Source organism: Lepidochelys kempii, chromosome 3 (genome assembly GCF_965140285.1).
Source record: "Lepidochelys kempii isolate rLepKem1 chromosome 3, rLepKem1.hap1, whole genome shotgun sequence".
In the NCBI taxonomy this organism is placed as follows: Eukaryota; Metazoa; Chordata; order Testudines; family Cheloniidae; genus Lepidochelys; species Lepidochelys kempii.
This window is the reverse complement of record NC_136382.1, coordinates 143,128,134-143,153,422: the sequence shown is the minus strand read 5'-3', so window position 1 is coordinate 143,153,422 and position 25,289 is coordinate 143,128,134. Positions and strand designations below refer to the sequence as shown.

General features: G+C 41.4%; 1 protein-coding gene across 5 annotated transcripts in view; it reads left to right on the top strand.

Moving 5' to 3' along the window:
- The first annotated feature begins 4,434 nt into the window (after positions 1 to 4,434).
- The window catches only part of SMYD3 (SET and MYND domain containing 3), a 658,827-nt gene continuing 637,972 nt past the window's right edge, over positions 4,435 to 25,289 (top strand). Inside the window, exons 1-2 of one of the 5 annotated variants that reach the window (XM_073338294.2) lie at positions 4,749 to 4,826; positions 5,603 to 5,899. In XM_073338294.2, the coding sequence (XP_073194395.1) occupies positions 5,868 to 5,899 (32 nt within the window). In that variant the 5' untranslated portion in view covers positions 4,749 to 4,826; positions 5,603 to 5,867. Of the gene's footprint in view, positions 4,827 to 5,602; positions 5,900 to 25,289 lie in introns of all 5 variants that reach the window. The other 4 variants (XM_073338296.2, XM_073338292.2, XM_073338291.2 and 1 more) reach the window with 4 other exon arrangements.

The following is a 25,289-nucleotide window of genomic DNA, read 5'->3' as shown; positions in this document are numbered from 1 at the left end:
AACTAGGGTTGCCAATTTCAGTTGCATATATTCCTGGAGGTTTCATCACATGACATGATCATGAATTAAAAATTAATCTTTACTTCCTGGAGACTCCAGGACAATCCTGGAGGCTTGGCAACCCTATAGAGAACAATTATCAGACACAGAGATTAACATGGGTATGTTGGGGAAGAGTCAACATGGCTTTTGTAAAGGGAAATCATACTTCACCACTCTATCAGAATTCTTTAAAAGTGTCAACAAGATACAAGTGATTTTCCAGCTGCTCTATTCTGTGTCAGGAATACAGCATTAAGAACATTGCCCTGTCACCACTAGCTGAAGCAAGCGAAAGATTGAAATTTAACTTCTTTAAATGAGTAAAAATGGAGTGGTGACAGTGAACCATAATGTTAAGATGCACATAAGTATGTAATTGTTTATAGTTATAAGGGTTTACTAATTAATAAAGATAGTCTTGAGCAATTTCAGCCAGGGATAACAAGATGGTGGATACAGGGAATTACAGCCAGAGAAACTAAAATGGTAGTCTTGGAGCAATTTGGCCAATACCAAACAAGCAGGCTGAGGTGAGATAAAGATCACTCCAAAAACTGAAGGGAGGGGTCAGTTGAGTATGGCTCAGCTTTCCAAACAGGTTTTGCTTTGATTGACAGATGAGTTTAGAATCTGTGATTGGTCCATAAGAACAGACCAATCAGGGAAGGCTTAAAGATGATTGGTGGATGGGTATGTTAATGATAAAGATGGAAGACAGAACCAATCAGAATAGGCTACAAATCTGTATATCAGGCAGGAGCTGACAGGCTGTGGGAAACAGTTATTGCTGTCATGATGATAGTATGATAGATGATAGTATGAAAACAAATCAACTTTGAGAAAATCAAGAGCTGAAATCACTAAAGAAAGACAAAGTACTTAGTGCAGTAGTAGACAGAGTAGAAGGAACTGTTGACAAGAGGGACAGAAGACTACAGAGAAGTAAACATGATGACTCCCGCATAAGGAATAATTAGAGTGTATGAATGCATATGTCTGGGATAATAAAGTTGGATGTTTGTGTATGTACATTTGATTGTTATATATAGTCTAAATAAGAACTTGCTGTCAGCATCCTGCATGTGACTGACCATCACATGTGGAATATAACTACTTAAAGCTATTTCCTATTGTATAAAATTGCAATGTTGGGGTACTTTAATATGTGTATGTGCTAAGGAAACTTATTTTGCCTTTTTAATGTATGCCTTTTGAAAGACTATATGATGATTTAGATGTACTGTATTAAGACCTATTGTGTCAAATAAACGTTACTTTTGTTTTTCAAAGATTGCTACCTAAGTGTGAATCCTTTTGAGCAGAAAGCTGTAGCCATTTTCTCTCAAGGGCTAATAGTTAGTTTGTTCTGGGGAGTTTTCCCAAAGGCCAGAAGAAAAACCCTAGCAATTCCTCTAGGGCTGTCCCCCCTCCCCCTTTTACCAACCAGACAAACTGAGGATTGAGTTAATAATCTAGGCAGGCCATTGTGGGGGTGCCTTGAATCTTGTTTTTGGTGGTGACAAAGGTGATCCAGTTCATATATTGTACTTGGACTGTCAGAAAGCCTTTGGCAAGGTCCCTCACCAAAGGCCCTTAAGCAAAGTAAGCACTCATGAGATAAGGTAGAAGATCCTCTCAAGGATCAGTAACTAGTTAAACAATAGGAAACAAAGGATAGGAATAAATGGTAATTTTTCAGAATGGAAAAAGATGTAAATAGCAAAGTCCCCCGCTACCTGTGCTTGTCAACATATTTATAAATGACCTGGAAAAGGGGGTGAATAGTAAGGTGGCAAAGTTTGCAAACAATACAAAATTACTCAACATAGTTAAGCCCAAAGCTGACCCTGAAGAGTTACAAAGGGATCTCCTAAAACTGGGTAACAAAATATCAGATGAAATTCAATGTTGCTAAGTGCAAAGTAAAACACATTGAGGAAAAAAAAAATCCTAACTATACATTAGCTGTTACCATTCAAGAATGAGATTTTTGGAGTGTTTTTGTGGACAGTTCTCTGAAAATATCTGCTCAGTGTGTAGCAGCAGTCAAAAAAGTTCCCAATCTTAGGAAAGGGATAGGTAAGACTGAAAATATGACACTATATAAACCCATGGTACTCCCTCACCTTGAGTACTGCATCCAGTTATGGTTGCCCCATATCAAAAATAATATAATTAACAAATGGTACAGAATAGGAAAACCAAAAATGGTTAGGGGTATGAAACAGCTTCCATACAAGGAAAAATTAAAAAGATTGGGATTGTTCCATAGCAATCTCTTCTCTAAAATTGGGGGAATATGATAGAGGTCTATAAAATCATGAATGGTGTGGAGAAAGGGAATAGGAAATTCTTATGTATCCCTTCAAATAACATAAGAACTAGGGCCACCCTATGAACTTAATAGGCATCAAGTTTAAAACCAACAAAAGGAAGTACTTCACACAATGCACAGTCAACCTATGGAACTCATTGCCTGTGGATGTCGTGAAGGCCAAAAGTATAACTGTTTTCAAAAAGAATTAGATAATATCAGGGAGAATATGTGCATCAATGGCTATTAACCAAGATGTTTAGGGACACAATCCCATGCTCTGGGTGTCCCTAAACCTCTGATTGCCAGAAGGTATGACTGGGACAGATCACTCCAAATTGCCCTGTTCTGTTCATTCCTTCTGATGCATCTGGCACTGGCCACTATCAGAAGACTGGATACTTGGCTGGATGGACTATTGGTCTGACCCAATACGGCCAGTCTTTTATGTTTTTATGATGGTAATTATTTTGTTCAAAACTACCAATGGCTGGATGTGGACTAATGGATGATTCTTTAGTCCAGGGGTCTCAAACTCACAGCCTGTGGATCATCTGCAGCCTGCAAGCCTCCCCAGTGTGGCCCATGGGGCTCTAGCAGTTTTGGGGCCAGGTCTCTCCCTTGGCCCCACTTGCCACCCCTGCAGCCCAGGGGCAGGGCGGGGCTGTGCCTCTGTGTGTTGCACCCACCCCGAGCACCCCTATGGCCAATGGGACGCTGTGGGGGTGGTGCCTCGGGGTAGCAGCGCGCGAAGACCCCCTGGCCCGCCCCACCTTGGAGCTGCAGGTAAGCACTGCACCCTCCCACCCCCAGCCCAGAGCCTGCACCCCCTTCCCGTTCCCACACACCCACTCCTGCCCCCAAACTCCATCCTGGAGCCTGCACCTCAGATCCCCTCCTCCACGCAAACTCCCTTCCAGAGCCTTAGGCGGGGGTGTGGATGTGTGTGTGTAGTTTTGGGCAGCATGAGTGACATTATTTGCCCGCTTGGGAGGATTTGAAGACTGGCACTGGCCCTAAGGTAAGTTGAGTTTGAGACCCCTGCTTTAGTCCTTTCTCATTGAGTCCTACACAATATCTTGTTTGAATTATCTAAATATATATTTGAAATAGTATTTGTAACTATGGCTAAGTCACATTGCTTCAGTCATTTAAAGACAAAGACTATTAAATAAATATATATACTGTAGAGCATAATCCTGCATCTGCCAAGAGAGAAGGGCTAGGTGACTTGACAGGTAATTTTGTTTCCATCTCATTCTTATCCTGAGAGAAAGTGCTAAAGAAAGTCCTATCATGCTGACCAATTTCATGGTTTATTTAGTACAGCCATACTTTTTTTGGGTATTAATTATGTGATCAAATACCAAATAGGAGTGTTTGATTACTGAATGCAAATTCAATGTCACGAGCTACAAAACAAAACAAAACAAAAACTGAATATTGTCACACTTGAGAATTTTACATAATTTAAGTGGAGATTAGTTCCTTAAAGCTGTGCATTCTTCTTGTGAATTCTGGGAAGTATGAAACAACAAAGCTTTATTCCCATGACTTATGTTTTTCAAACTTTATCCGGTACTCTGCAGTTGTATTATTTATTCAGTGTGTACATTTTCTGCTGTTTCTATTCACTTTTTTCTGTATTGTAGTTCTTGATAATGGCACTGCAAAGCTCCATTCCTCCCTTACATTTATTCACTCAAGAAGTAAATGTTCCATTTTATTATTGTTTATTTTCGTTAATTTCTGTTAGCAACCTCCAGTGTGCCAAAACAAATAGTAGGCTCCTGGCCCTGATCTTACACTCTAAAAAGCCAATAGTCAGGCTCGGGGGAAGGAGTACAACATAGGAGCAAAGTGATCACATGGTGGTTGGCCATGTCCTGATAATTAATATTATTTTTAATATAAATCTGTATCGAGACTATCCCCAAATACATTACATCTCCCATCAGGACCGTGGGGGAGATAGGCAGGGACACCAGGCCCCTGCTAGCTGTCTGGGGGGCAGGGAGCCCAGACCCTCCCCATCATCCTTGGGGAAGGGAAGAGTCCAGCCCCCGCCTCAGCCAGAGGCAGCACAGCAAGTCCCCCGTCCCTGCGGCGGGCTGGGGCTCTCCTCGCCCTCTGCCCCCAGCGGCAGCCTGCCGCAGGGGCGGGGCTTTTCCGGTTGCGAGGCCCCAGGCGGGAGGCAGGTGAGGGCATGCGGGGCGGGGGAGCGGGTCTCTGCCCTCACTAAAGATGGCTCCGGCGGCTACCGGGGCCGGACCACGTGGGGGCCGAAGCGGGTTGCGGCGCGGGACATGGAGCCGGGGCGACTGGAGAAGTTCCCGAGCCCGGGCAGGGGCAGCGGCCTCCGCGCTCTGAAGCGGGCGCGGCCCGGCGAGCTGCTATCTCGGGCCGAACCCTTCGCCTGCACCGTCACCAAGCAGCGCCTGGGCGGCGTGTGCGAGCGCTGCCTGCGCAGGTACCGAGCCGGGCCCGCTCCTCCGGCAGCCCCCAGCCGCCCTTCCCGCCCGCCCGCGTCCCCGCCCGCTGCCCCTCCCCGCTCTGGGAGGGCTTCCCCGCAAACCCACCCACCCGCTCCTGCCCCTGCTGGAGCCGCGTGCGGCGGGGCCTGCCCTGCGCGGGGCCACCCGGGGGCGCCCCGCGCCGCGCGTTACAGACCCATAGACCACCCCCGAGCCCGGCTCCCCGCCGCTGCGCGCCCGCAGCCCGGGTTTTTGGTCATTCGGAGTCTGTATCTAGCGCCGGGCGGGCAGGGACGGGCACTGCCGTGCTGAGTTGTGCTATTGGCCAGTCATAACGCCAGAAGGGAGGGGACGGCAGTGACACAGGGTGAGGGGAAGAGCAGGGGTAAGGGGAGGATGAGATTTATGTCTAGGCTTGGCAGAATTGGATTGTTTTTTTAAGATAAAAATAAACATCGATCTCCCATAAAAATTAAGCAGTTCCCCCTGATTTTTTACCAATTCAAATGTTCATAGATATGGGAAATTAGGGAGGGGGCAAACAGTAGGGCGTGTCTGACAATAATTATTTAATATGCATCGTTGGGATTATGCTTTCCAATGTGCATTACTTTGCATGTATCAACATTAAATTTCATTTTCCAGTTTGTCACCCAGTCATCCAGTTTTGAGAGATCCTTTTGTAGCTCTTCGCAATCTGCCTGGTTCTTAACTGTAGTAATTTTGTTTCATCCGCTAATTTTGCCACCTCACTGTTTACTCCTTTTTCCAGATAATTTATGGATATGTTGGATAGGACTGGTCCAAGAACAGACCGCTGGAGGACACCACTATTTACCTCTCTCCACTCTGAAAACTGACCATTTATACCAACCCTTTGTTTCCTATCTTTTAACCAGTTACCAATCCATGAGAACACCTTCCCTCTTATTCCACGGCAGCTTACTTTGTGTAAGAGCCTTTGGTGAGGGACCTTGTCAAAGGCTTTCTGAAAATCTAAGTACACTAAATCCACTGGATCCCCTTGGTCCACATGTATGTTGACCCCTCAAAGAATTCTAGTAGATTGGTGAGGCATGATTTCCCTTTACTAAGACTATGTTGACTCTTCCTCAACAAATTATGTTCATCTATATGTTTGACAATATTGTTCTTTATTATAGTTTCAACCATTTTGCCTGGTACTAAAGTCAGGCTTACAGGCCTGTAATTGCCGGGATCACCTCTGGAGCCCTTTTTAAAAATTGGCATCACATTAGCTATCCTCCAGTCATCTGGTACAGAAGCTGATTTAAATGATAGCTTACAGACTACAGTTTGTAGTTCTGCAATTTCACGTTTGAGTTCCTTCAGAACTCTTGGGTGAATACCATCTGGTCCTGGTGACTTATTGCTGTTTAGTTTAACAATTTGTTCCAAAATCACCTCTAATGATACCTCAATCTGGGACAGTTCCTCAGATCTGTCACCTAAAAAGAATGGCTCAGGTTTGGGAATCTCCCTCACATCCTCAGTGGTGAAGACCGATGCAAAGAATTCCTTTAGTTTCTCTGCAATGGCCTTATCGTCCTTGTCCAGTGGCCCACTGGTTGTTCAGCAGGCTTCCTGCTTTTGATGTTCAGTACTTTTAGAAAAAAAAATATTATGTTGAAATCAATGTTTATTGATGTTTACTAACAAAAATTTAATACTGCCAAGCCAATTTATAACCATATCTCTCAAATGTCCCTCATTTCAACCTCAAAGTATCTACGATCCATACAGATTACATGTCCCCTCACTTTTATAGTGAAATTATTTACATCAAAAGTAGAGTCATGAAAATGAGATTATAGAAAGAGTTGTACACACTGAGGTACAACTTTTCATACATTAATGTATTATTTTGTGTGTCTGATTTTGAGCATAGGCGCCGACTCCGTGGGTGCTCCGGGGCTGGAGCACCCACGGGGAAAAATTGGTGGGTGCTCTGCACCCACTGGCAGCTCCCCACCGCAGCTTGCCTCCACTCTGGCTCCTCCCCTGAGTGCACCTTCCCCTCTTCTCCCCCTAGCTCCCAGCGCTTCCCGCTGTGAAACAGCTGTTTTGTGGTGGCAAGCACTTTGGGGAAGGGGTTGGAATGGGGGCAGAGCTGGAGGGGGCAGGGCAAGGGTGGAGTCGGGGCAGTGGGGGTTGAGCATGCACCGGCGCCGGGAAAAGTTGGCACCTATTATTTTGAGTATATGTCATAACTTCTGGCCCAAATTTGGACCTTGATAGGTTGAGAACTGAGAAGAATGATTACAGTAGTAATCAGTTATGATATGTTTCTAACATACACATCTTGTCAGTTCCTTTTTTCTTTTAATTATGAGGTTTTTGTCGTCCATATGCACTTGGGTGCACTCATAATGCTTTAAACCCCCTCCAACTTTCTGCATTTTGATTATAGTAATCAGTTAGGAAAGCAAACAAACAACCTGGTAATTTATTTATACTGGTTATTTTAAGAGTAAGCCTTCCCCTCATTTTTATGAATTGATTTAATTCTGTTCTCATGTTTCCATCTGTTCCTCGTCAGTTTTAGTCTGGAGAGTCTGGGAGACTAATGGACAAGATTAGTGTTGCTGGATTCAATGACAAGTGAAAAGCCTGGTTCATAAACTGCTCCAAAGTGAAGGATTTTCTAGCTGGAGTTGATGGCTTGAGAAACAGGTTATCAGTAAATGAGCTATTTTAAAAGATGTAGGTATCAAACTACTCTTGGATAGACTGGATGTTTCCTTAATTTCCATTAATCTATCAAAAGATTGTAAATCCAGGCCCAGCCCAGGGATGAGCTCTGCTTTGGGTGCATAGGTCTGCCCACATGGAACTTACTACGGGATCAGATTCCAAGTTACTGTGGAGAGCCCACCAAAATGCCTCCTTGGCGTCGGAATTCTAGAACTTGTTCTTTCACTGCAGAGCCTGAATAATTATGTGCACTTCACAATGCTGTTTTAGTGGGACTGCACCACCATTATTAGGAGAACCAGTATCCTTGCCTCCGTTTTCTAGATGGGGTATTTGAGGTACAGAAACTTTGTATCTCACAAAGGTACAAAGAAAGTATGTGGCAAAGATCGAAACTGAGCTCTACTCTCTGAGGTAGCTGGTGTATGTCTTATTCACTAGACTAACAGTTATTAAACTTGAAAATAATTTTAAAAAATTGTGACGTGAATTGGTGGAGTATCAAGCTCAAATACCAGTTTGGGGACCCCTGCACTAGACGGCTGGCACCTTTTATGTAGATTGTTTCAAGTCTCTGTACCTAGGGAAATTATAGAATTTGGGCTAATAGGTCCAAATTTTCAAAAGTACCTAGTGATTTTGGGTGCCCAAGTAGACACACATTAAATTGGCCTGATTTTCAAAATGTATTGAGCACCTGCCCTTTGAAAATCAAGTCCCTTTAAGGTGTCTCAGATTCAAAAAATCATTGAAAATTTATGCCAGAATGCATGGCTGCCTTTGTAAAACACTGTGAGATCTGCACATGAAAAAGCACAAGGTAAATGCAAAAATCTTTATTAGCTGCATTTTTCGGATTGGGTAAGTGAGGCTCAGGGAAGTTGAATGACTTGGCTGGAAGGCACTGCTGCCTAGTGAGTTAGACATTTCCTGTAGAGCTGAATACACCTCTCTTTTAGTCTTGGATCTGATGCATAATTTTGCTGTTACTTCTTAGCTGAATAAGCAACCTGGGGAGCTGAGGATCTTTAATGGTTGTATGAAATAAATAACCACACCTCCTCAATAAGAGCTTTTCTCTTCTGGACAGAAGAGAGTCTCATGTTGTTTATGAGAAGGACTTTGGAAGTGGGCTTGATATTGAGTCATCCCCTTCTTTGGAAAATTCCTTGTTGTTAAAATTCAACAAAACTAAAATTCCTTTGAACTCTTATGATACTTTAACTGTGCCATGACTGGCGCACATATTGCATTTTCTTCCAACCCTTCTTGTAGCCTAATCAGTTATTTGTTGAGATGCAATATGCACTTTTTACAGATAACAGGGAGCTACTTAGAGTTAGTTAAGAAGGTACATTTGGTGGGTTTTAATTAATACAGACAAATATAATTGAAATCATAGGAAAATTAGTCTATAAGATAAGTACAGTAAAGTGGTTTCCTTCATTGTTTATACTTAGAACTTTACAGAGACCATTGAAAACAGAGAGATAAGGAAAAGTAAAGGGAATTCATCAGAAGGGTGGTCCTGATTAAGTTTAAACCATCTCAGGGACCTGACAAACCCGAGAATAGGGAATTAAATTGAATATGTTATACCCCAACTTTATGTAACCTTCCGGATATATAGCCATATCTGATCGAGTTCCATGTCTGTAACAAGATTAAAACCTGTCCATTATTCACATTTGGCATTTCAGCTTTCCATAGCTACAACTTTAATTATGAATATTGATAAAGTACACGATACATTTCTTAATAATTCCTGTATTTTATAGTAGGCTAACCACCTAATAACCAGATTGCTAAAGCCCCCGCTCCCTGAACTCGCTTTTTGTGGAATTCTGCCGTGTACTGTACTTTTTTTGTGGTCACTTAGATTCATAGATATTAAGGTCAGAAGTGTCCATTAAGGTCATCTAGTCCGACCTCCTGCACAACGCAGGCCACAGAATCTCACCCACCCACTCCTGCGAAAAGCCTCTCACCTATGTCTGAACTATTGAAGTCCTCAAATCGTGGTTTAAAGACTTCAAGGAGCAGAGAATCCTCCAGAAAGTGACCCGTGCCCCATGCTACAGAGGAAGGCAAAAAACCTCCAGGGCCTCTTCCAATCTGCCCTGGGGGAAAATTCCTTCCCTACGCCAAATATGGCAATCAGCTAAACCCTGAGCATATGGACAAGATTCACCAGCCAGATACCCAGGAAAGAATTTTCTGTAATAACTCAGATCCCACCCCATCTAACATCCTATCACAGGCCATTGGGCCTATTTACCATGACTATTTAAAGATCAATTAATTGCCAAAATCATGTTATCCCATCATACCATCTCCTCCATAAACTTATTGTGTTTAATCTTAAAGCCAGATAGGTCTTTTGCCCCCACTGCTTCCCTTGGAAGGCTGTTCCAAAGCTTCACTCCTCTGATGGTTAGAAACCATCGTCTAATTTCAAGTCTAAACTTCCCGATGACCAGTTTATATCCATTTGTTCTTGTGTCCACATTGGTACTGAGCTTAAATAATTCCTCTCCCTCTCCGGTATTTATCCCTCTGATATATTTATAGAGAGCAATCATATCTCCCCTCAACGTTCTTTTGGTTAGGCTAAACAAGCCAAGCTCCTTGAATCTCCTTTCATAAGACAGATTTTTCATTCCTCGGATCATCCTAGTAGCCCTTCTCTGTACCTGTTCCAGTTTGAATTCATCCTTCTTAAACATGGGAGACCAGAACTGCACACAGTATTCCAGGTGAGGTCTCACCAGTGCCTTGTATAACGGTACTAACACCTCCTTATCTCTACTGGAAATACCTCGCCTGATGCATCCCAGGACCGCATTAGTTTTTTTCATGGCGATATCCCATTGGCAGCTCATAGTCATCCTATGATCAACCAATACTCCGAGGTCCTTCTCCTCCTCCGTTACTTCCAGTTGATGAGTCCCCAGCTTATAACTAAAATTCTTGTTATTAATCCCTAAATGCATGACCTTGCACTTCTCGCTATTAAATTTCATCCTATTACTATTACTCCAGTTTACAAGGTCATCCAAAATCTTCCTGTATGGTATCCCGGTCTCTCTCTAAATTGGCAATACGTCCCAGCTTTGTATCATCCGCAAACTTTATTCGCACATTCCCACTTTTTGTGCCGAGGTCAGTAATAAAAAGATTAAATAAGATTGGTCCCCAAACTGATCCCTGAGGAACTTCACGGGTAACCTCCCTCCAGCCTGACAGTTCACCTTTCAGTAGGACCTGCTGTAGTCTCCCTGTTAACCAATTCCTTATCCACCTTTCAATTTGTCTTCTCAGAAGGAGTGTGCAGAATTTATGACCTAGGATTATCTCAGTACACCTACAAGATTTCAGCTAAATCCCAGCCTTTAGCATAACTATTCCCACAAGGCCTCATACCAATACAACAGGCCCATAATTATAATAAGCATAATAACCCAGTTATATGTTCTTCTCACTGTTAAACTTAGAGGAGAAATTATGTTACTCAAAATATAAACCTTCCAAGATCAGGTCAGGCTCAATGGTCAACATTCTGCTTGATAGGAAAGTTCCAAAGCAGTTTGGGGGTGGGAGGAGGAGGTTGCACACATAGTGAATCTTGGACTTTACAGACCAGAGACGTTCTCCCAGTTGTTTGGCCCGAGATTTGCTTGAACTGACCCTGATAGGAAGTCCTTTGTTTGTAACAGCAATACCATCTTTCTGCCACCTGCCTTTTTTACACTGATTATGCCTGTTTACACCATTCTGCCAAGCAGAACAAGAAACGATAATGTGGTTGGTTTGTCTCTCTTGGCTTCTGTAATTACAGGCTGTTGTGTGGTATGTGCTTGAGAAAATCCAGTGAAACTGCTTGAGATTTCAAAGTATAAAACATCATTAACAACTGCTGCTTGGAGCAGCTACTCCTGGAACCCAAAAGGGGAGGGGCAATTCTTGATTTAGTCCTAAGTGGCACACGCAATCTGGTCCAAGGGGTGAATGTAGCTGAACCTCTTGGTAATAGTGATCAATATATAATTACATTTAACATGCTTGCAGAGGAAAAAACCTGAAGAAACCCACCACAGTAGCATTTAATTAGAAAAGGGGGAACTATACAAAAATTAGTGGGCTAATTAAAAGGAATGGTCACGAGTGAAATGCCTGAAAGCTGCATGGAAACTTTTTTAAAAATACCATAATAGAGGTTCAAACTATATGTATATCCCAAATATAGGAAAGAAATAGTAAGAGGACTAAAAGAATGCCACCATGGCTAAACAACAGAGTAAAAGAGGCAGAGACAAAAAGGCATCCTTTAAAAACTGGAAGTCAAATCCTACTGAGGAAAATAGAAAGGAACATAAAACTCTGGCAAGTCAAGTGTAAAAGTATAGTTAGGCAGGCCAAAAAAGAACTAGCTAAAGATACAAAAAAAAAACAGCAAAATATTTTTTACATACATCAGAAGCAGGAAGTCTGCCAAACAAATCAGTGGGGCCACTAGATGATCAAGGTACCCTAACCCTATGAAGTGAGCTGTAGCTCACGAAAGCTTAAGCTCAAATAAATTGGTTAATCTCTAAGCATAAGCAAGTACTTCTTCACACAACACACAGTTGACCTGTGAAACTTGTTGCCAGGGGATGTTGCAAAGGTCAACAGTATAACTGGGTTAAAAAAAAATTAAATAAGTCGGTGGAAGATGTGTCCATCAATAGCTATTAGCCAAAATGATCAGGGATGCAACCCAATGCCCTGTGTGTTCCTAAACCTCTGACTGCCAGACAGTGAGACTGGACAAAAGGGGATGGATTGCTTGATAAATTGCCCTGTTCTGTTTATTCCCTCTGAAGGATCTGGCACTGGCCACTGTCTGAAGAAAGGATACTGGTTTAGATGGACCATTGTTCTGATAGAATATGGCTGTTCTTATGTTTATGTTCTAACTAACATGACATAATTTCCCAATGTAGGCAGACATGTTTATGTATGAAGGTAAACATGGCAGTTATGGGTACAATGAGTGAAGAGGATGGATTGTAGTACAATAATGCTCACTTCTGAAAATATGTGTAATTTGCAGAAGGCATATAACTCTGACCCCTGATCTGGTGGAATAAGGGCAGAAGGGGAAAAAACCCTAAAGCAACAACCGTAAAAGATCTTATACATATTGTTTCTGCTTGAGGTCTTCTATATCTCATTTTTTGTGTGGGCCATAAACAAATGTAATAGCATTGGAGGTAGACTGAATTTTGGTCACACTCAGTGGAGAGAAGCATACTACACAGAAGCTTGTAAATCCGATGGGGCAGAAGCTGGAAAATCCTATGGGAAAAATCGCCCCCTTTGCTTCTGCGAGGAGAGGAGACCCAGATTTAGTAAATGGGATCTGGGTGTGCACGGGAGAAGGGGAAGAACACAAGCTCTATGCCCTACTGCACAGTGAACTCTCTCCTGAGGAGGCATAGAGGTGGTGTCAGCTGGGGAGGCACTAGCAGCAGCATTTCTCCCAGAGGGGCTGTGCCACTATGGAATCCAGGGCTGAGGTCATGAAGTAGTGCTGAGTCACAGGGCCTCTGCACAGTTGGTACTGGCCTCCGCAGATCTGAGGTACACACTGTGACGGGTTGGATCACAGAAACCCCCTGGGAGTTGCCACCTGATGTGCCAAGATTACTTCTGCTCCTGCTTTCCTGCCCTGTCAGCTTAGGACTTCAGTGCCCTGCCTGGTTGGAGCCAGACCCGCTAGCTTGCTGCAAACCCAGACCTAGATCTGAACCACCTCCCCTAACAGCTGTGGGCTTAACTGAAAGCAGCTTACAGAAGTGTTCCTGTCTTTAACACTCAGGTGCCCAACTCCCAATGGGATCCAAACCCTAATTAAATCCGTTTTACTCTGTATAAAGCTTATACAGAGTAAAACTCATGAATTGTTCGCCCTCTATAACACTGATAGAGAGAGATGCACAGCTGTTAATACATACTCTGGGTTAATTAATAAGTAAAGTGATTTTATTAAATACAGAAAGTAAGATTTAAGTGATTCCAAGTAGTAACAGACAGAACAAAGTGAATTACCAAGCAAAATAAAACAAAACACGCAAGTCTAAGTCTAGTACAGTAATAAAAACTGAATATAGATAAAATCTCACCCTTAGAGATGTTTCAATAAGTTTCTTTCATAGACCGGACACCTTTCTAGTCTGGGCACAATCCTTTCCCCTGGTACAGCCCTTGTTATAGCTCAGGTGGTAGCTAGGGGATTCCTCATGATGGCTGCCTCTCTTTGTTCCGTTCTACTCTCTTATATATCTTTTGCACAAGGCAGGAATCCTTTGTCCCTCTGGGTTCCCACCCCTCCTTCTCAGTGGAAAAGCACCAGGTTAAAGATGGATTCCAGTTCAGTGACATGATCACATGTCACTGTAAGACTTCATTACTCACTTCCCAGCACACAGGTATACAGGAAGACTTACAAGTAAAACAGAGCCATCTACAGTCAATTGTTCTGGTTAATGGGAGCCATCAAGATTCCAAACCACCATTAATGGCCCACACTTTGCATAATTACAGTAGGCCCTCAGAGTTATATTTCATATTTCTAGTTTCAGATACAAGAGTGATACATTTATACAAATAGGATGACCACACTCAGTAGACTATAAGCTTTGTAATGATACCTTACAAGAGACCTTTTGCTTGAAGCATATTTCAGTTAATTATATTCAAACTCATTAGCATATTTTCGTAAAATCATATAGAGTGCAAGGTCACACACACACCTTAGGGTGTGATTTGTGGATTTAAAGGGCAGTCACCCTGACAGGATGGGCAACCCTTCTGCTTGACAAAACATGTAGTAAATTTCATGAGTGTGAATTGGTGGAATTTTCTGCCTCCTGTCTGTATTTATCCTGAGTCAGGGATTGAACCCCGGTTTTATTTGCTGAGGTCTGACACAAATAGCCCCTTCTATTCTCTTTCTCTTCCACCTCCCCACCCCCAACAAAAACTAGCAAACCCAAAAGCTACCTGTATGTTTCTAAAAAGGCCATTGCTGTATGATTTTTCCAGCCTTAGCCATATAAACTGGGGAACTATCTGATCTTCTGTTATTTCCAGGCCAATCATTATCTTTTTGTCAATTTTAGTTCCTGAAATGGTTGTGGTTAGGAAACAAAAAAGCATGTGTGATGTTTTGGCTTTAAGAATTGTGATAAGAACATAGGACCAATGGTCCATCTAGCTCAGTATCCTGTCTTCTGACTGTAGTTGGTGCCATGTGCTTCAGAGGGAATGAACAGAACAGGGCAATTTATTGTGTGATCTGGTTGTCCAGTCCCAGCTTCTAGTAGTCAGAAAGAAGAAAGTATTGTTACCTCGATTTTACAGATGGAGAAACTGAGACATGGGGGCTGGGGAGTGACTTGCCCAAGGTCACCAAGGGGGCCAATGGCAGAGCCAGGAATAGAACGAATGTCTCTGGAGCCCTAGACCAGTTCTCTACCTGCTAAGCTCTACTGCCTTCCTTATAACTCAGTGTTGCCAACTGTTATGATCTTTTATCACAAATCTTCCAATATTTGGTGTTTTTCTTATAGTGCCAGTTCTTATATTGATGCGGTTACCTGGGAATCTCATGTTTCATTTAAAAAATATTTCTAGCCTTCATGGTTGAAGAGGAAAGATTTGAAAATGTGACCGGGTTCATTAGTATTATTATTTTATTTATTTCATTTAGCAGATCTCGTGATTTTTAGCTAACCTCATCATCTTTGAAACCTAGCTCAAAATTTTTGAACGCTTTGGGTTGGCAATTATGGGTTACTGCACCTCTAAGCTTTGGAACATTCAGGATTGATAGTATTTAGTTCTTGCTTCAATTGGGAAATCTTTTGGTTTGAGAATGAATTTAAGAATGAAGTAGGATTAGATATAGTTTATAAACTATAAGACCCTCTCATTTTGCCAACTAGTTTATTTTAAAAAATTGTTCTTGTTTTCTTATAGTTTTCATCCAGTTAAAGCAATTGAAGGCATAATGGAGACATAATGCTGTTATATGATTGAGTTATTACTGATTTGGCCGATAATGAAACCAAATGTTCTTTTTTTCCCTAAAATTCAGAAATTTTGCAGAAATTAGGCCCTGCCTAGTAATTCTATTTTCTTCCCCCACCCTGAGTGAGATTATTCATTAAAATAGTCTTCCAGACCTTTTTTGAGTTGCTAAATATTATTAACTTAGTTTTAGGATAACTTCAGTACTTAATATATTATAACACTGTGTGCATATGTATATTATATAAGTACAATGTTTTAGTTCTTTGTTTCAAGGTTGTAGAAATAAAGGTTGTATACATAGTTTAAAAACAGATATAACTACTGAGGTATATAGAATAGAAATGTGTTTTGTGGATTTGGGGTTATATTTATAAACAAGTACAAAATATCCAGTATAGTGTTTGCGTAAGGCAAGGCATTTATAAAATAAACTATTGCTTTTCTCTAGGGTTATAAATAGACAAATTCAGTAGCTTAGTTTGCCTTCTTGCACCTTTAATACATTAGGTGGCAGTACAGGAACACAAATTAAAAATACTTGCATGCTTTTGAAATTTTTGAAGCATTTTGAGAAACTGATTAGAAATCCAGGACTGTTAGATGTAAAAATCAGAATTTGAGGCCTAATCCTGCAACCCTTAGTCCTGCAAATGGTTCTGCTGACTTCCATATTACTACTTGTGTAAATCTAGTAGGATTGGGCCTTTGATTTGTGTAGAAGGCACTTGTGGGTTCAGAGGATTGATTGTGGAGTAAAGAACCTTTCGCTTCTAGATCCCACAGTGAGAGGCATTATGGTGTACAGGAATGAGTACAGGGGTGGGAGTCCCAAACTGTTAAATTCTAATCTTGGCTTTGCTGCTGACTTGTTGTGTGACCTTGGACAAGTCCTTCCAGGACAGGTTTGAGGTATAATGGCAGGGTGGTATTATTATTCAGTCATTATAGTCGGACCTAAGGTCCAACCAAGATAATAACCTCATTATGCTGGGCACTCTACAAACACAGAGTACTAGATGATCCCTGCCTGAAGAGGTTACTGAAAGTATGCAGATCAGGCCGCAAATGCTGGTAACCTGACTTCCTCTCTCTCTGTAGTGAAGTATCACTTTTGAGCTATTCCTGACTTTCTTCTGACTGGTAATTGTGAACTGGTTTTCCTGTAAGCCTGGGCAATATTGTGTGCTTTAATTGATTTATTATGGTGGCTTAGCAGGTGAGGTAACTGATATTTCTCATAAGAAACACATTTTGATAGCTCAGTGGTTTCAGCATTGGCCTGCTAAACCCAGGGTTGTGAGTTCAATCCTTGAGCGGGCCATTTAGGGATCTGGGGCAGAAATTGGGGATTGGTCCTACTTTGAGCAGGGGGTTGGACTAGATGACCTCCTGAGGTCCCTTCCAACCTTGATATTCTATGAGTACCCACCCCCCACTCTTGCATAACAAGGATTTAACAGGTTTCCATGTGGGTTACAGGGCTCTAATCACACTAATACAGCAATAATTTGGGATTGAGACTCTGGCTGCCCAAGGGATTCAGCACAGTTGTGAAACCTCTGCCCCTACTCTGTGTAAATGTGGTGAGCTGACATGGACCACAAGGCTGAGGGAGGCACTGGTCAAGGTCCTCCTCTGATGAAAGTGGTAAGTGAAGTTCCAAATTCAGGGCCTGATACTGCATTCCTTTATACTGTGGGGTTGCATGGGTATAAGATCGGGCTGAATATGTCTTGTAGACGCCTTACTCTTGGTGCATGAGCATACAGGAGCACAATTTGATTTTCAGATCTTAAGTCGAGCTTGCAGAGCTGGCAATGGGTGGGAGGGGAGAGGAAATATGTCTTTACTTGTGAACTGAGCAAATCTATGATGGAGCAACAGAGAGAGATGGAACACAGCTGTGGCATTTATACAGTATTTTTCTGTTGACACAGTATATTATGACATGCTTTACTGTTCAATAATGACACAATTTAAGAAAGCACTTAAGCACATGACTTCAATAGGACTTAAGCATCTGCATCCCTGAATCTAGGCCTAAGACATGATAGTAACAAAAAAGGTAACTTAAACCTATTTCCAAATTATATACCATCTATCTCCCAAAACGGGGAGGATAATTAAGGATCATGAACATTTTGGAGTATATTATAATGGCTGTATAAACAATGTGCATATACAATATTTATAAAATAATTAAAACATGTACTGAATTTAAATTGTTTAAAATGTATGTTTGAGAACATTGAGTATACGGAAATCAAATAAAAGGGACAAAAATAACAAGTTCGCGGCTATTACGAATTTGTAGACAATTAGTCAAATGAACACTGCATTGTGGATTCTAAAAAAATCCAACAACGTGAATTGAGTACAGGCTGGTTGGGTTAATAGCATTGTTTATCATCAAATAAATAATTAAATTATGACCAGATAGCAAAATATGGTAGGTCGGAAGCTATGTGCACCTGAGAAGGGGAGTTGCAAGGGAGCTACTTGTGGCCCCCGGATCCTCATCAAATAAATAATTAAATTATGACCAGATAGCAAAATATGGTAGGTCGGAAGCTATGTGCACCTGAGAAGGGGAGTTGCAAGGGAGCTACTTGTGGCCCCCGGATCCTGGGGCCAGTCCTTTTTTAATGACCCAGTCAGACTCAAATAATTACGTGAGAGAGACACCCACCCCCTGCCCCAAGTCTCTTAGCCTGCCCTGAGGGCAAACTTAGTTCTTTTTCTCCACTGGTTAGTCATGCAAGATATAGGGGAAACTAAGGCACACTTAGGATTCATAAAAATATTACAGAAAATTCCCACCTGATCACAGCACCAAAAGATAATTCTCTGCATGTAGTAAAAATACCACCTCCAAAATAAGATTGGGAATCTATGATTTTCAGTCTTCATTTTTCTTCATGGGTAAATTATTTTGCAAATGCAAAATTTAAAATCAGTGCTATGAGGGATAAGCAAGTACTTAGCATTTGTCCAAATTTTAATCAATGTAATTTGCAAGGACAAAATTAGCTTTAGTTTTCTCCTGAGAAAGCAGGAGAGTTTTATTTTATACCAGTCACTGGAAGTTTTATACTGTATTAGAAAATTCATAAATCCTTTTAAAATGGGGCAATAATGATGTTTGCTCTCTTGACATGGGAAATTATTCTAATTTGTCATTATTTATTATTTGTATTGCGATTACACCCAAAGGCCTTAATCAGTCTAGGACCCCTTTGTGTTATGTGCTGTACGATTGAACAGGTAATTCCTAACCTGAAATGTTTGTCATCAAGTTTAAAGCAGGATGTTACAATTGTTCTTAATCATTGTTGATATTTATCTAATCAAAAAAACTCTTAAATCTCCCCTAGCGCTCCACCAGCCATGTACCGTTTTGGAGTAGGTCTTGAGGAGGGATTCAAAGGAGAGGAGAGAGTAGTGGTTTTACAAACCAGTTCACAGAGTGCACTTCATGTGTCAGGGAAACCTGAAAGAAAATGTGGAGACATTTATGGGAGAAACCACACAAATAGTACGTTGATTGTGGCGTCACTGGCAAAGCAGAAGGATGACTCAATAAGACAGACGAGCAGGTCGTTGGAAGGGACAGAATTGTGAAGGGCCTTAAAGGGCAGGGCTAGAAAACTGAATTTAATGAAGAGAAAAAGTGGGAGATAATGGAGGGATTCAAGGAGTGGGTGACATAGTGAGGATGACAGGGGAGGAAGATAAACACTTTACATGGACTGGAGGAGGATATGGGTGTCCCAAGACGAAGAAGTTGCAACAGTCAAGGTAGGAGAGTTTTAATTGTGAAATCACCTGGTATTTTCACTCAGAAGAGTTGTTTCAAAGCCAGTTGAAGCAGCAACTTTAATCCTACAAATGCAAGGTTTCAAACTTTTAAGTACTGTTTTGGCAATGTTCATTGTGACAATAATATCTGCCAGGACAGTTAGATCTCTTTTTACGGATATCAATGTTCAGTGAATGGCTTCAGTAAATTAATCCATGTTGAGCAGAAAGACTCTTGTTTGTTGGGATCCATCTTTTGAGAAGAGGTTCTGTTACTTGAAATAGTGCAAGAGCATCAAGATCTGGACTGACTTCCCACTTGTTTTTGACGGCTCAAAGAAGACACAGAAGCTGTGGGAGGGATAGCTCAGTGGTTTGAGCATTGGCCTGCTAAACCCAGGGTTGTGAGTTCAATCCTTGAGGGGGCTATTTGGGATCTGGGGCAAAAATTGGGGATTGGCCCTGCTTTGAGCAGGGGGTTGGACTAGATGACCTCCTGAGGTCCCTGATATTCTATGATTCTATGAAGAGAAAATATGAGATTAAACAGTCCAGGATTATTTAGTTTTGAAAAAAGAAAGAGTACAAGGAGACGTAATAGGAGGTAAAAACCACTAATTTAGAGAAGATTAGGTAGGCAGATAGATTCAGCCAGGCTGTTGTCCCTTTGGAGTGGAGGTTGCAAGAGAGGTAGGACTGCTGTAGCAGCAAGGCGGCAGCCAAAGGTGCAGAGCTGCTCTGCTCTTGATACGAGGCTTGCAGTAGAATTCCTTCTCTTCTCCAGCCTGTGTCATTCCTGGCTATCTGAGCTTCATGCAGGGAGACAGGATTTAGCCCTACATGACTCCAGTCCAGTTTCTATCTATTTAGGTTGTTTTCTATCCCCAGTGGATTTAGTACCACTAGCTTCACGCTCGGTGGAATACTGTACAGAAACGTTCTCAGATTCTGCAATAAGATACAGAGAAATGTTTCATATTCACATAATTTCTTGTTTCAAAAGATGTGCTCTGAATGTTCCTTACTTATGATGATTTTAAATTAGACTCTGAGTGTTATTCTAACTTAGTTTTTTCTGTTCAAGAAGTTTTAGGAAATGTAGACAAACCAAATTTTGTTACTAATTGATCTGATTTCAAGGGCTGTGCTTAATGCCTGTAATCATACTTTGCATTGTGCTTCTCTGCAGCTAACAGACCATTCTATTTATAGACTTGAGATAAATTTTTTAAACTCAGGGGTTTCCTGATGAACGTAAAATGAAAGCCAAATGGAACAATCAGTTGAGCACCAGTGCATAATTCCTATACTGACTAAAACTATAATCCTCTGTTCATAGAATATTTAGCTCTCATATTTATCATCTTAATTAGTATCCTCATCCAACTCAGAGTTCATTCTGTTATTAGTTTGATAGTTGGTGTTTGGATGAAGCTAAAGGATAGATAATTTTTTAAAGTAAGTAATCAATGTGGCCTTTATATTTCAGAACATCCGATCCTGTAGTCTGTACAGAGGAAACGCTATTATTGAGCATGGGGCTACAGGAAGGAACATGCAGGATTTGGGACCTTTATACGCTAACCAAACGCATAGTCTTGTTGCCAGCATTCAAGGATAAAGTTGGAGAAGATGAAAATAGGAATGGCATGTAACCAGGACAGGGCATGATCTAGGGGTGTAAGACCTGAAGAAGGAAAAGAGCTAAACAATGATACTGGGTGGGAGGATGGATGGAAAGGCACCATACTTCCTTCTAACTGCAACCCCTTTTTAAGTTCAGGGGAATACTGTCTAGCTCAAATACTAATATGAATGTGCACATGTGCTCTGAAAAGATCCTCTGTGTGACAAAGTGAGAAAGCTCTTTGCTGAAGAGGCAAGTCTTGTGAATGTAGGAGGGGGTCACTTTGAGAAGGTCTTGGTAAAGTATGTCAAGCATCAGGGGGTAGCCATGTTAGTCTGTATCCACAAAAACAACGACGAGTCTGGTGGCACCTTAAAGACGAACAGATTTATTTGGGCTTAAGCTTTTGTGGGTAAAACACCCCACTTCTTCAGATCCATGGAATAAATCCATGAATAAATCTGTTCGTCTTTAAGGTGCCACCAGACTCCTTGTTGTTTTTTTGGTAAAGTATGGTCCTTGAGAAAGAAAAAGATGCATATTCTGTGCAGTGGTGCTGAGGATATACAGAAAATGAAATATGAATTCCCCATCAGTTGTAACCAAAAAGTCCTTCGTATTAGTTTAATTACGTGTACCTAATATTTGTGCTACACTACTACACAGGTAGTGGCTGTAGATAGCCTAGGCCTTAGGGAGAAATGAAGAGTGAAAGAGAGGTTTTCAGGGAGAATGATATAGTAGTGGAAATTGGGAGGCTCAGGGACTAGGGTTTGATTTGTTTTAGATGGAGGGTTAGGAGGAATAAGTCAGAAGGAAGAGAAGGATCTTGAGGTGGGCTTTGAAGAGTCATAATTAATTTGGCACAGAATGATTATTCCAGATGGATGGGCAGGATATTAGTTCTATGAATGTAAAAGAGCAGGGATTTTCTAGGCCCCTGCATGTCCAGCATTCAGTAGAGAGGATTTCTGTTCTCCCCGATAATTTAGAAATACGTCAGACTTTTGACCCTGGGCTGGACTAGGGTGGTGTCCGTGTCTCCCCCCCCCCCATCTGTCCAGCATCTCAAACTACTTTGGCATTTTCAAGCTCAGCGTGGCCAAAAATGAGTCTAAAATGTTTCTTCCCAAACCCTACTTCATATTTCTATTATGATAGATAGCACCATCCTCCTCCTTGAAATCTAGGGTTCATCTTAAATTCCTCCTTTTCCACACACATCCAGGCTTTGATCAAGTTTTTCCTCCATACTGTAACTATGAAATATACCCCTTTCCTTCTCTCCCAGATCAGTTCTCCACACTTTAATCTCCTGCTGCTTCAACTACTGGAATACCCTTGCACCCAGGTCTTTATGGCACAAAGCTCACACTCTCTAGTCCATCCAAAAGAACTGCTGCTCTGATAATATTTCTCTCAAGTAATTCTGGCCTTCTCTCTCTACTTCTTGGAGTCACTTCAGTTGCGCTTCATTGTGCTGTGCATCAAGTTTTAATGTTAGAGAGTTCAACACCAGAAGGGACCACCAGATCATCCAGTCTGGCCTCTTGTATGTCCCAGGCCACCAACAACCACCCAGCCATCTCTACACAGACTCCAGCAACCAGAGTTAAATTGAAGTATTGTAATCCTCAGGAGGCTAAATTGTTGTGTGTCACAGGTAGAGAACAGGAGGGACTGAGGTGGGGGATAGCTCAGTGGTTTGAGCATTGGCCTGCTAAACCCAGGGTTGTGAGTTCAATCCTTGAGGGGGCCATTTGGGATCTGGGGCAAAAATTGGGGATTGGTCCTGCTTTGAGCAGGGGGTTGGACTAGATGACCTCCTGAGGTCCCTTCCAACCCTGATATTCTATGATTCTATGAATGCCCAAAGCCTTGGCAATTAGAGGGAATTGATTAAATGAGATATACCCAGATGACCCTAGCAACTTCTTGTCCTTCCTTTTGAAACTCTGAATTTCTCAGCTTCTGCCTACATCTCAGACCTCGTCTCCATCTTGCTTTATATTGAGTTATAATTTATGTGGACTATAAATCATTCTTCATATTAGTTTTTGAAAATGTGGTGGATTATTTATTTATATTTTGGGTTGGAGGTGGTGGATGTATGATGGAGTATATATTTACATATAGACCTACTCATTGCATTTGGCTGTCCAGACGAATTTATTAACATCATTCAGCAATTCCATGAACAAATGGCTGGAATAGTGAGCATTGATGGCACTCTAGGAGACCCATTTCCAATCATGAATGGGGTGAAGCAAGGACGTGTGCTCTCTCTTAGCCTTTTTGGTCTATTCTTCGCTGCAATGCTGGAGGAAGCCCTTTTGTGGGTTTTCAAATGGAGTCTTTAAACCCTTCCACAGTGGTAAGCTCTACAGTCTTTCCCGTCTGCATGCAAACACCAAGGTGATAGAGATGTTGATCCAGGAACTGCTCTATGCTGATGATTGTGCTTGATGGCGCACTCTCAAGCAGCACTAAAAGATCTTACAAACAGCTTTGCTGTTGTGGCTCATCAGTTTGGCCTAACCATCAGCCGAAAGAAAACTGAGCTTATGTATCAGCCAGCTCCTCAACAACCTTACCATGACCTATCAATAAACTTGGAAGGTACCACACTCCAAGCTGTCAAACAGTTTACTTATCTCAGTAGTGTGATGAACAATGAAGCGACAAACAACCATGAAAGAGAGAGAGAGCCAGCTCCACACACAGTCTCTCTATCACCAAATCTAGAGCAAGAAGGAGTCAGTCTACAGATAAAAAGCAAAGTTCATAATGCTGTTGTCCTCACGATGTTGCTCTCCAGGTACAAAGTATACACCTATTCTCAGAAGCACATTAAAATTCTTGACTGTTTCCATTTGCAACAGCTATGGTGATTGTTGGGTACCACAGCACTGGGTTTCCAACACAGAAGTCCTGGTGAAATCTGGTTTGGTCAGCTCGAGGCTCATTTGAGCTGCACCAGTTGAGATGAACTGACCATGTAATTTGTATGCCTGAGACAAGAAATTCCTTGTGATATGGGAAATGTAACTTGTTTCACTTTTATTATTAATTTGCCCTCATATTTATGATTGTTGGGCATGTGTTATGTATATACTTTTTGTGTCTATGCATAAGTTACACATTATACACACAGAACTTAAGTTTACTATGTAAATATGGAGTGTGAACAACTGGAAGCCTAGAGCCAGGCATGGGAAAAATGTGTGGCTCAATCAACACAACTAGGCAAATGGCACTGTGGCCTATGGTTTGTTACGGGATGATAGTTAATCACCATCATAGTTAAGAATTCAACGGCATTTCTATTTGAAGCTGAATTCAACAGCATTTCTATTTCACACTGCTAGTCAGATATGCTTGATAAATGGTATGCCACTTCAGAGCCTGGAGAAAGGTTAAGGCTGCAGGATTGAGTCCCAAGATTTTAGATGGCAGATAAAATTCATATTGGACCGGGAAGGTAACAGTGTCGGGATGATCTCCAGAAGCTGAACCACTTCCAGACGTAAGTGTCCTATTCTGTTTTTAATCAAAATATGACTCTCTCACCTCCCCAAAAGAAAAAACCCCTCACACCCTAAGTAATAAAGTAGTGTGAAGACTGAAGGACAAGGGGTGAAAGAATTTTTTGTTTTATAAGGACCCATTTAGTGCATGTATTTTAAAAGAGCTATAAAGTAAATATCTGGGTTGTGTGGTTTTTTTTGTTTTTAAGCACAGTAAAAGTTCAGTTCCACTAATATATAGCTTCTCATTTGGTATAGGGATTTGAACTGTGTTGTAAATTCTTTTGTTTATATTATGCAAGAAGACAACATCTTCAAGATGATCACTGTTGGAAACATAAAGAATAAAACTCTATATTTCTCCAACCAGTGTCATCTAATACGTTATATCAAATACATTTCTTTTATACTTTTTATAATTTACATAGTAAGTTCTTGATTATTATTCTGTAGTACAGCGACCTAACAGTATTCTGTAGGGTCAGGAACAACTACATGAAGAGCTTTAAACTTTCCATTTGGGGACAATGGTGCTTATATCTTATACCTATCTATTACTTTTTCTTCTCTCATTGTTTTTACTTTCTAAAATGTTTTTACTAGACACATTTTCATGATACAGGGTCTTTGTTTTGAAGAGTTTGTTCTTCTTGCTTATTCCCTACCCTAAGTTATAATTTCATGTCTGGTTTCAGAGTAGCAGCCGTGTTAGT